At 34.8% G+C, this 13,103-nt stretch overlaps 1 protein-coding gene across 5 annotated transcripts in view; it reads left to right on the forward strand.

Moving 5' to 3' along the window:
- RALGPS2 (Ral GEF with PH domain and SH3 binding motif 2) overlaps positions 1-13,103 on the forward strand; it is a 162,853-nt gene that overhangs the window by 79,980 nt on the left and 69,770 nt on the right. For all 5 annotated transcript variants that reach the window (XR_005987736.1, XM_041754484.1, XM_041754473.1 and 2 more), the window contains one exon: positions 7,065-7,191. Coding sequence is in view for 4 of the 5 variants with exons in the window: in XM_041754484.1 (XP_041610418.1) it covers positions 7,065-7,191 (127 nt within the window). In the remaining variant the exon portion in view is untranslated. The remainder of the gene's footprint in view (positions 1-7,064; positions 7,192-13,103) is intronic.

The raw sequence follows: 13,103 nt of genomic DNA on the forward strand, positions 1-13,103 counted from the left end.
GCTGGTGCAATGGTCTAATAGGAAAAAAAAAATGGTAGGAGAGCAAGAAGTTACTCCAGCAATACCCTTGATCAGGCAGGAGGGAATTTGATCCAGTACTGGAGTGGAGCAGGAATAGTTTATCCATTTTAACAGGAGAGCAGGAGATGCATTTGGTAACAGATACAGATAAGTTGGTAGATGTGGTGTGAGATTCTATAGAAATTCTTCTGGTGTTTACTTCTTAATAAAATCTTTAAAAAATTATAAAATAAAATTTAGTTCCTCATTAATACTAGCCATATTGCCAGGACTCAGTAGTTGTGTGTGGCTAGTGGCTGTTGTATTGGGCAGCACAGACATAGATCATTTTCATCACACAAAATTTAATCAGACAGCACTGATCTAGTGCTTGAACTTGGAAGAGCCAGAGGATGTTAGAGAGGGAAAGAATTATGAAGAGCAAGGAGCCAGGATTGCACCCAACTCAAATTCAGGCTCATGTTACAAAAAAAAAAAAGAAAGAGAATGCATAAAGAAAGGGTTAAGAATGGAGCTTTGCAGAGATAGACCATGAAACCTGGAAGGTACAATTAGAAAGGTGTAAATGGTCTAAACATCCACCAACAGGTGAATGGAATATTATTTATTATTTTAACATTAAAAAGGAATGAAATTTTGACACGTCCCACCATTGATGAATCTCTCTCTCTCTTTTTTTTTAAGACTTTTATTTATTTATTCATGGAAGACACACAGAGGGAGAGATATGGGCAGAGGGAGAAGCAGGCACCCCATGGGGAGCGCTGTAGGACTCCATCCCAGGATCCCGGGATCACACTCTGAGCCACTCAGATGTCCCCACCACTGATGAATCCTGAATACATGATACTAAGTGAAGTTAGCCAGGCATAAAAAAACAAATAATCTATGATCCTGTTCCTATGAGGCACCAAGAGTACTCAGATTCATAGACACCGAAAGTAGAAGATGGTTGCCAGGGGCCACAAGGAGGGAAGATTGGAGTTACTGCTCAATGGGTGTGAAGTTTCAATTTGGGAAGATGAAAGGAGTTCTAGCCATGCATAGTTGATGGTGATGGATGGTTGATAATGTGAATGGACTTAATGTCACTAAAGTGTACACTTGAAATTGGTCAAAATGGTGAATATTACATATATTTTACCACAATTTTAAAAAGTAGGGTTTTTTTTTTTTAAGATTTTATTTATTTATTCATAAGGCACAGAGAAACAGAGTCAGAGGGAGAAGCAGACTCCCTCTCCCACAGGCAGAGGGAGAAGCAGGCTCCATGCAGGGAGCCCGACATGGGACTCGATCCCCGGTCTCCAGGATCACGCCCTGGGCTGAAGATGGTGCTAAACTGCTGAGCCACCCGGGCTACCCAAAAAAGTAGTTTATTAAGATGACTGAATATACAATGTACAGAATCAGTTGTATATGAACCAACTTGAAGATACCACTTAAAAAGATACCGTTTTAGTATCAATAAAAGAAACACAAGAGCACACAATAGATGCAATAATACATGCAAGACTTACACACAGAAAAATATAAAACTTTACAGGAGTCATTAAAGAAGAACCAAATAGAATAGTATCCTATCCCTCATGGATAGGAAAGCTTAAAGATGCCAGTTTTTCCCAAATGTATGTAGAGGTGTTATATGCACCTTGAATCAAAGTCCCAATCTGGGGATCTGGACAAGGTTGCTTATAAAATTTACATGAAAATGTAAAGGATCAGAATAGCCGAGTTATTTCTAAAGAAGAAAATGGAATTGGAGGATCAGACACTTGTCCTAACAGATAGCAAGCTGTATCATATTGTTTAGATAATGTACAGTTGGTGCAAGTGTAGACATGTCGACCGTGGAACAGAATAAAGGACCAAAAAATAGAAATTGCTTTTATAGAACTCTGATTTATGACAGTGGTGGCACTGTAAATCAGTGGAGAAATGAGGGGCTCTTTATTAATTTGAGCTGGGAAATTGGTTATCAGTTTGGGGGAAAAATGAAATTAAGCCTCAAAAGTCATTGTTAGATTAATTAAAGACTTATATGTGAAATGAAAAACTTTGATGCTTTTAGAAAAAAAATGGTTTAATTTCTCTCTGGCGTGGCATGAATAGATTCCAACTTAGAATCTGTAAGGGTATCTTAGATACGAAAACCTCAAACAATGAAAGAAAAGATGAAAATATTTTACCACATTAAAGTAAGAATTTCTGTTCTTCAAAAGATATTTTAAAGAAAATTGAGAAGAAGCCCCAGAATGCAGGAAAATAATGTGAAGCAGTTATAACTGATAAAGAATTTATATCTAGAATATATGTAAAGAAATCTCTTACGAAACAAGAAGGAGAAATAAGAAAAATAGAAAAGTAGGTATTATGATAGTAATTTCTAGAGAAGACGACACAGGGAGGGAAGCAGTGAAAATGAGTGAAATACAGCCACACACAACATTATGGGTGAAGCTTCAGTGTCAGAACATTGAATGAATAAAGCCAGAGATTAAAAACAGTATGATATTCTTTAGTTAAAAATCAAATAAAATTTAAGAGAATGATAAACACAGAATTTAGAAGAGAGATTACTAGTTACTTGAAGATAGTCAAAGGGGGACACCTGGGTGGCTCAGTCAGGTAAGCATCTGCCTTTAGCTCAGGTCATGATTTCAGGGTCCTGAGATTGAGCCTTATGGGTTTCCTGCTAAGCTGAGAGTCTGCTTCTTCCTCTCTCTTTCTGCCCCCTGCCCCACTGTGTGCTCTCACTCTCTCAAATAAATAAATAAAATCTTAAAATAGTTAAGGGAATTGGATTTGGAAGGAGCACATAAGTAGATGTGTTATTGGTATATGATTCTTAGGTAGGAAGATTGATGCAGATGTATTTGTTATAAAATTTAAGAATAAATCAATTTAGCAAGAAAGCCCACATCAGGTACTAATGATAATTGAATGTCATGAACAAAAGATTATAATTAATCTACATCCGAGGCTCAAGATAAATAATTTATGCAAATAAACATTTATACGTATTGTATGGAGATATAAATTAAGGTGATGAGGAGTGATCTGGGAATCTTATATTTCTCATGGTGGCTGATACGAACAGGGATTCATCCAAATTTTCCCAAAGTAGATTGTTATGGTAACATGGTGTAGAGATCTGGTCAAGAACATTTGGAATTCCCACGTTCATGCACCAGTGAAAATGTGAAGAGCTTTGCCCCTGGTTGCATTGGCTAGTGAAGAGTGTGGTGCCTAAAACATGTAGAGTTGGAACTTAGTGAAGTACCTTGTTTTCCCCTTTTTTGGAGGTAAGAACATAGTGAAGTAACATCATAGTAACAACATTAGGAATCAGAAAAAGATTTGAAAAGGAGAATAAAATCAGGACTTCCAGTTACAGCTTTGGTACATGGGTTTTGAATGAGTTTCTGAGCTGTCATTGGAAACACTTTATTTTAATGTCTAATTCTTTTATCCATACTCATTTTTTTTTTCTTTTTTTTTTTCATACTCTTTCTTTAAATAGTCTTCCTGAAAGAAATTTCTGTTGTTAAAGTTCTGTTAAGCCAGATTGAATCCTTTTAATCTGGTTATTATTTTGAAAATATAAGTTTTTAATAAATACTAGACCATGTAGTTCTTTACTACAGTTTTGTGTTTTAGATGTGGCAAAATTCGGTATGTTTCTCCTGATACTGTAACAAAGTTTTTGAATGATTGATTTAAGAAAAAAAGAATAGATTTATTGTTATCCCTGTCATGCCACATCACCGTATTTTGCGTATCCAGATGCTTTGTTAGGCAGGAGAGAAAGGCATAGTTGGACTTACAGGTAGTAGCAGAGATTTGTTCCTGATCTTGAAAATGCTAATCAAGTATGTTGAAGGTGGGCCAGGGAAAAGATTATGCAACTGCTATTCTAGGCCCTGAAATATCTATCTAAAATATTAAAACAAAGGGCTCCTTAAAATCTTTTGTTTTAAAGAAGGAGGAATACTGCTCAGGTATTTTTCTGATAAAGATTATCTGAAAAAAATCTGCATCTTGGAGCCCATGAAAAAATAAATTCCAACATGAATCCCAGTTGTACTACTTGTAATACTATACAAAGAGTAGTGGATTTGGCATCAGAATATTCTTTATCTCCAAAACCATACTGAGACACTGAAAAACAGGGCCCTGTGCCTTTGTGAGTAGATGACTATGAGAGTATAGTATGTTCTGCTTCTTGCTAATCCTGTGATCACCTTTTGTTTACTCATCTCTAAATTAATCTTCCGATTTTCTTGTTAACCTCATAGATTTAGATAAGCATTTTATACGTGGATGTACTATGTATGCTAAAAAAAATAACATGACATAAAGTGAAGTTTATTACATCATAATGAAAATAGTAACTTGATATGTTTAAAAAAATACATTTTTCCAGAGTCTTTGAAATACCTAAAAACATATTTTCTGAAATTTTAATATTTTTAAGTATCCTTTTTAATTCAAGTGTAATTAACATACAGTGTTATATTAGTTTCAGATGTACAATATAATGATTTAGCAATTCTGTACATTTCTCAGTGTTCATCAAGATAAGTGTTCTCTTAATTCTCTTTGTCTATGTCACCCATTTCCCCCACCCACATCCCCTCTAACAACCACCAGTTTGTTCTCTGTATTTAAGAGTCTAGTTTTGTTTTGGGGTGGGGATTACTCTCTCTTTTTTTTTTTTTCTTTGTTCATTTATTTAATTTCTTTTTAAGATTTTATTTATTCATGAGAGACAGAGAGGGAGAGGCAGAGACATAACACAGGCAGAGGGAGAAGCAGGCTCCATGCAGAGAGCCCAACGTGGAACTTGATCCTGGGTCTCCAGGATCACGCCCTGGGCTGAAGGCGGCACTAAACCGCTGAGCTACCTGGGCTGCCCCATTTATTTAATTTCTTAAATTGCACATATGAGTGAAATCATGATACTTGTCTTTCTCTTACTTGATGTACTTCACTTAGCATTATGCCTATATCTATACAACTGTATATATAGCATCTTCTTTATCCATTCTTCTTGTTGAGGAACACTTGGGTTGCTTCTTTACTTGGCTATTATAAATAATGCTACAATAAACGTGTTTAAGGAGTGCATAGATCTTTTCAAAATAGTTCTTTCATTTGCATTGGCGAAGTACGCAGTAGTGGAATTACTGGATCATATGGGTTATTCGATTTTTAGTTTTTTGAGGAACTTTCATACCATTTTCCTCAGTGGCTGCACCAATTTGCATTCCTACCAACAGTGTATTAGGGTTCCTTTTTGTCCACATCCTTGCCAACACAAAATACCAATAGTATTTTTCACAGAACTAGAACAAATAATTCTAAAATTTGTATAGAACCTAAGACACCCTAAATAGTCAAAGCAATCTTGAAAAAAAGAACAAAGCTAGAGGCATCACCCTAGATTTCAAGATATGCTACAAAGCTGTAGCAATCAAAGCAGTATGTTACTGGCACAGAAATAGGCACATAGATCAATGGAACAGAATGGAGTCCAGAAATAAACCCATGCTTGTGTGGTCAATTAATCTATGACAGAGAAGGGAAAAAGACAGTCTCTCCAACAAATGGTGTTGGAAAAATTGGACAGCTACAGGCAAAAGAATGAAATTGTACCACTTTCTTACACCATACATAAAAATAAACTCGAATTAAATGTGATACCTGAAACTATAAAATCCTAGAAGAAAACATAGGGAGTAATTTCTTTGGCATCAACCATAGAAACATTTTTCTTGATATGTCTCCTTGGCAAGGGAAACGAACACAGAGTTAAACTTTTCGGACTACACCAAAGTAAAAAGTTTCTATACAGCAAGGGAAACCATCAACAAAATAAAAAGACAGCCTACTGAATGAGAAAATATTTTGCAAATGATATATCCAATAAGGGGTTAATATCCAAAATGTATAAAGAATGTATACAACTCAACACCAAAAAAACCAATCCAATTTAAAAATGGGCAAAGAACCTGAATAGACCTTTTTCCAAAGAAGACATATCGATGCCCAACATGAAAAGATCCTCACCATCACTATCATTTGGGAAATGCAAATCAAAACTACAATGAGGTATCACTTTACACCTGTCAGAATAGCTAAAATAAAAAATACAAGAAACAAGTAGTTAATACTACTTTGGGTGATTGACCTTGTTTTTCTTTTATTTCCTTTGATTGTTTCCGTTTTTTCAGTGGACACTCACTGCAACTCTACCCCTTAGACTTCCTTAAATAATTTCAGTTGATTGTTCAATTGTATGTGACGTAGCCCTGATCATCAGGATTCAAGAAAAAATGTCTTGTTAAAAATCCAAAAATGGTGAATCACAGTTCTGTGGTTATTGTTAGGACTAGCCAAAAAAATTGTTACTGAAACCACAAAATTCAGTATTTATCTCTTAATGATTATGCAAGAATGATCTTTACCTTTGAGGAGGCAGGGTATAGTGTATTAAAATATTTGGACTGAATACGAATATGTAATTATTTTAAGTTAGGAAAAAACAAAAATTACTCAACCATTTAAAACAGTGAAGATGAGAAATAATGTTTTATAATTTACTACTTAGGAAGTTAGTGATTTTATGTACATACAAAGGATATTATATCTTATAAATGATGGATTTGTTTTTTTTTAAAGATTTATTTATTTATTTTTAGAGAGCATGAGTAGGAGGGACAGAGGGAGAGGAAGAGAGAATCTCAAGCTGACTCTGCACTGAACAGAGAGCTGGTTGTGGGACTCTATCTTATGGGGCTGAGATCACAACCTGAACTGAAACGAAGAGTCCATTCCTTAACTGACTGCACCACCCAGGCACCCCTGGGTTTATTATCTTAATAGACATGTCTGATTTTGTTTTATTTATACAGTGCTGAAATATAGTTGAAGAAGATATAACTTTGAAATTAATTTAAATTCATAGTAAATACAGTTTCCAGTCTTTGCTATAATAAAATGGAATTTGGGAATAACCGACTTTTCTGTTTATTTTTTAGTTACTAAGTCGAAAAGACAAAACTACCTTTGAAAAATTAGAATATGTAATGAGTAAAGAAGATAACTACAAAAGACTAAGAGACTATATAAGTAGCTTAAAGATGACGCCTTGCATTCCCTATTTAGGTGAGTAATGTAACTGTTGTTCCTTATGCCCAATTTTTCTGTCTTGATTAATCTGTAATTTATAGCAAATCCAAGATATTTTAAAAGTGTTTGTATCCTTTAAAGAAATAACTGCAAGACTGTTAAAAAAATGACTAAAATGTTACCTTGTTACCTAGAATAAATTTTCATATTAAATTAGTTTTCTGCCCTTAAGGTTTTTCATAGACTATCATTTTTTCTTAAAAATGGACTGTGGAACAGTAATACATTATAGCTCTTTTAGTAATGCTTTTAAAGAGTGAAACGGTAGTTTGCAATGACGTTTAATGCCACAAAAACATTTAATGTTAACTAAAGAAAGTGATCAGAAGATTTATTGAATTTATTTTCAATGTCGTAAGTTCCTATTATTTTATGTAGTTGGCAGATATTTTAGGATGAATTGTGAAAAGTAGTCTCAGTGAATGTGGGAATTGTTGTTTTCCTGAATAGAATAAATTGTTTTAGCTGTGAAAATTTAGGTAAGTCCAAAACCAAATGTGTACTTTATATATCATTTCTTTAAGAATTTACCTCTTTATTGCATACTTTATAGTGTTTATAAATTCCAAAAAGTGTTTAACCAATATTATAAGGCTATTTTCAACTAAAAAGGAATAATGCTTTGTTAGGTGTTTCAATGAAGAAGTCTCAGACTGCCCATTTTAGAATGTCTGTAAATTTAAATACAGAAAATACTCTATGTGATCTTTGCCTAGCATCTATTAAGATAAATTGGTTTGATCCTGCGGAGAGAGTAATCAAAGGATAAAGATTTGTTTCTTTCTAATATCACTTTTTGTCTTCTATCTCCACTATCTTTATGTAATTATGATAGATTTTACAGTAATTATTTCTGAAAGTAATTGAAAACTTTGTTATTTGTTTAGATGTCTCAGTGTCTGTCATCTTTGAAGTTTTTATCAGTGACTAGAGGACAAAGTAGAGACGGGGCAATTGATAATACTCTGATTCAGCTGCAATACAGCATCAGCCTTAGCTTTTCAGAGAAGAGTTGAACTCACTAGAACCTTGTAGAACATTGTAGGATTCCAGTGAAAACGGAATGTTGTGCCTCCTGGTTGAAGGCAGAATATCCCAAGCACGGCATGGATGGTGGCCAACTACGTACCAGAGTACTGTGTCGGTTTCTTTGGTAAACAGCACAGGGCAATAGTATGCTTGACTCTGTCAGAGAGGCTCTAAGCTAGGTGCTAGGAGAGGCTTTGTTCATGTGTTCCACTGTTCACCATGGCCTTGGCTGTGCCCATTCTTGACAGTGTCATTGGGGGTGTGGAGGAATAAAGGATTTTTTAAAAATCAGTATCTTCATACCCCATAAGAACATAAAACTTTTTATTGCTTAAAGAACATTAAACTGAGAATCAGCAACCCTCAATTCCAGAATGGCTCTTCTATACTAACTTTTTAAGTCATTGAATTTAATTGTCTTCTTGGAGCCTTGTTCTCTTTACCTGGAAATAGCACACAAAGGACTAGAATCATATTTTTCTCTAGACTAGATGACACCACGGTGATTTCTTCTAATTCACTTATTTTATAATTTAGAAAATTAAGGTCCAGAAAGGTGGAAGGCTTGGCTTAGAGTCCAAAGACCTAGTTACTGACAGATCTGCATTCTCATGTCTTGTTCTAACGTCTTTCCAGTTGTTCCTGTTAAATTCTCATTCCAAAATTTACGGACTATGTGATTGTATTTGTTTCTCATTGAATGTTTTTCTCAAATTCCATAATTTATTCCTTTTAGAGAAGGAAATTAAGATTCTTTTTTGCTGAAAATGAATATAAATCTTGGTGTCATGATGTCTAGTTCAGGAGTCTGCTTTACATTTTTCCACAGTGGAGATTTTGGTCCAGGATTTGAAGTTGTCTGTCCATGCATACATTTTTACCCTGTTGTGCATATGAGAGAGAGAGAGAGAGAAGGGGAGCAAACCACCAGCATAGTTGGAGTTTAATGCAATCTGGAAAGGTTGTCATCTATTAGTCTACCTGTTAATGTCAGTTCTTTGTCATTTTTCCCCCTTTGATTTCTAATTTTTGGATACCTCTCAGAAACATGAATCTCATCTCACTAGGCAATATGACAAGTAGCAGAGAATTCTAGTAAAAACCCAAAACGAACACAGTGACTATTCCTGTTGGTTATAGCAAATGAGGCGAATGTTGAGGTGCAGAAGTTGATCTGGAGAAAATATTAGAATAATTTTCTTTCCTGTATCTTCAGTGTGGTCTCCAGTGATGGACTCTTTTCAGCGCACTGTCCTTTTCTGTGTTCTCATGGCCCACATTCTTCCTTCCCACTATTACCATGTCCTTCTCCTTTCTTTTATACCTAAGCTAATAAAAATTACCGTATTCATTTCCCCTTTTCTTCCTGTTTTCTTTTGCTCAGCAGGATGTTGTCTCCCTCTACACTTGTAGGAATGTTCCCAGTAAAGCCACCATTGATTTCCTAGCTGAAATGTTTGATAGAGTTTTCTCAAGCTTCATCTTCATTTTGGGAGGTTGATAGTAATTTGTTTCTTGAAATTTTCCAGTAGTAGCACCAATTCTCTTGGTTTACCTTCTGCTTTCTGGCTTTTGTATTATTGACTCCTGTTTCTCTGCCTTTTCCTTACATCTGTTCTTTTAAAAGTCTCGGTCCACGGTTTTACTTACTCGATAAAGTGGTCTCATTCAGACTTCTTCCAAAATTTACCCAATGGCTCCCAGATCTAGCCTAGCAATTCCAGTATATCCAGCTGTCCAGCAGTTCCCAGAGCCTGTAATATTTTAGATATCAAATACTGGTTGGATGAGTTATCTGTAGGTAACTATAATTCAGCATATTTAGAAGTAACTTCATCCTCCTTCCTCCTTCCTCCAAACCTATCTTCTCTCCTTGCTTAGTGTACCAGTGAGCACAGTGTAGCATCATCTATACCACTCCACCACACTGAAAACCTGGGTTTTTATTAGAATTCTCCGCTACTTGTCATATTGCCTAGTGAGATGTTTCTGAGATGTATCCAAAACTTAGAAATCAAAGGGGGGAGGGATCCCTGGGTGGCGCAACGGTTTGGCGCCTGCCTTTGGCCCAGGGCGCGATCCTGGAGACCCGGGATCGAATCCCACATCGGGCTCCCGGTGCATGGAGCCTGCTTCTCCCTCTGCCTGTGTCTCTGCCTCTCTCTCTCTCTCTGACTATCATAAATAAATAAAAAAAATAATAATAAAAAAAATAAAAAAATTAAAAAAAATAGATAGATAGATAGATAGATGATAGATAGATAGATAGACTTAAAAAAAAAAAAGAAAGAAATCAAAGGGGGAAAATGACGAAGAACTGACATTAAAATAGAGCACATACACTTTAGCATCTACATAATCTTTTATGTTGGTAGTCTGCATGTAATAGTCCATCCCTGTGCTGGTTTATAAATAAGTATCTGAGATTGTGAGATAATTGTGGAACATTTAGCAATATAAACTTTTTGGTAGACTGGAGAAAGGAAAACTTAACATTCATTAGATAGTTATGACACAATTTAGTTTGTTTCCATTAAGGAAATAATCCTTTTAATGTAGTGACAGTTCTGTTTCGCTGTACAGCAAACCTTGAGATTAAATGTATTCCATCTTTCAAAATGTACATGCTTTTCTAAGAAAATCTGAAGCATTTTCAATTTATATAAATTTGACTGTTGATTTAACATCTTAGGTAGCTGGTAGCTGGTTTGTTTTTTCATTCTTGGTCTTTAATACTGAAATGTTTTAGAGAGTGAAGACTGAACAACAGCTTATATCCTGTTAATATTTACTTTTTTTCATACTTTGTTCTAATTTAAAATTAATTAGGACTTTGGTTTTTATATTTAAGTTGTCTAATTTTCAGAATCCTTTCCCACTCTTAGGAATCTAGGCCTAGTGCAGTTGCCGCAAATGTCAACATTTACAAGATGCCTTTGGATAGGACAGAACTTGCCCTGAAAGTGTTGGAAAGATGGCACTCATTATGCATACTAGTAGCTTCTATTTAACTCATCCTCCTCAGGAAACAAAATTTGCATAATGCCACTCTCTATCAATTGTGTTGCAAAGGTCCTATGGAAAGAGTATATCAACCGAAAGAATCTATATGGTGTGCCTAGAAAAGGTGAAGGCAGGTCATCTGTTTGTTAGATGAGAGATAGGATCCAAACTTACAGTATTTTCCTTCTAAGAATTAAGTCCAAAACCAACCATTCTTAGAGAAGCTTTAAAAAGGAGGTGGTGGTTTATATGCTGACAAAATTCTTATTTTGATAACTGCCAAATTTATCTACAATTCAATGTGGATTAAATTATAAAAAGTAAAAATGTTTTCTTGGCTTTCACCTCATCGTCCCTTGAAAAATGGTCTCTTCTGTTGGTTTGCATTCAAAGTAAAAATTAGCCTGGGCAATATAGTGAAAAATTCTTAGAATAAGGATGCAGTATTTCTGGAGAGGAATAGTTTGGCAAATATCAAGGAAAAAATTGTTTTATATGAGAATTATTGCTTTAAATCTGAAAATTATTAACAGCACTCATTTGTTCTTGTCATTGGAGAAAAATCTTAAGGGGCTTATTGAAGAATCTGGTGTGGGAAGCTTTGCTTTGTTGGAGAGAGAAAATAGGACGTTGTGCAAAAATAAAAATAAGGTGTATGAAACATAAATATTCTTTTCATGTGCGTACCCTAGCCCCATTTCTACTTTATTCATGTAGTTTGGGGGAAAAAAACAGTAGTTTAAAAGCATAGGATGTTTTCTGGGAAAGAAAACATATTTTTAAAACAATAGAAATAAATAATTGTTGTAGTTCTCTTTATTGTTTTTGATCAAGTAGAAGCAAAAAAGTTTCTGTAAGATCTGCCTTTCTGTAGTACATGAGTACATTATTCTGATGTGTCTTGATATGACTCCTCTCACTCTTATAGAGACACCCCCCACACACACACACACTTAATTTTTGATATGTTAGATTTTCATAATAGGCCTTTTGTTTTTTTAGAAAAGAAAAGCTATCCTTATAATCTTCTGTAATATAATATTCCCTCCATCCTTGATTCTGAAAAGCACCATTTTATTTTCATTGTGATGTTTCATTCATCTTTCTCTCCCTTTGGCAGAGTATAAGTCTTATCTCTTGGCCCAAGGTTTTATCCTTAGCATCTAGAACAAAAGTAGGCACTTATTATATATTGGTTGAATTAATTAAATGATCCCTTTCTGACTCTTCTCATTGTTGCAGTAACTTTATTTGTTTTAAATACAGATTCATTTATGAGGCAGTTTTATATACATCAACTTCCTACCCACCCGTGTTTTCTTTTGGTACATCAGTTGGCCAACCAGCAGTAGCTTGGTGCCACAAAATGGACTTTGTCCCTACGCTTATGGAACTTAACACCACTTTAATACTAACGCCTCAGAATGACATCATTATCTTGTGAATAATATCATTTCTTTCATGTGTCATGGAAGTAGTACATTTCATTGCCAGACCTTGTTAGTGATGTCTTCATCAACCTAATGAAATGTTAAAGAAGGTATGCCTAAACTTATCACGATCTTCTGATTTTATTTGATCATCTTTGATTTTTCAGTAATTTTCACCTATCTTGATCTCCTAATAGGATACAGTTCTTTATTTTACTTTAGTTTGAGAAATTTCTACTAACTTGTGTAGTGTTTTCAAAAAATACTAGGTTTTTATTCACATTTTTATTCAGTTAATTTTGACAAAATACAAAGCTGTCTATAGCACTATGGAAATTAACGAGATTTTTCCTCTTCCCTCTTGGTAGGGTTTTACTCATGTACATATATAAAAGTCTCCAATACTGGGTTTCAAAAATGTCTAAT

This window comes from Vulpes lagopus, chromosome 1 (genome assembly GCF_018345385.1).
Source record: "Vulpes lagopus strain Blue_001 chromosome 1, ASM1834538v1, whole genome shotgun sequence".
Lineage (NCBI taxonomy): Eukaryota > Metazoa > Chordata > Mammalia > Carnivora > Canidae > Vulpes > Vulpes lagopus.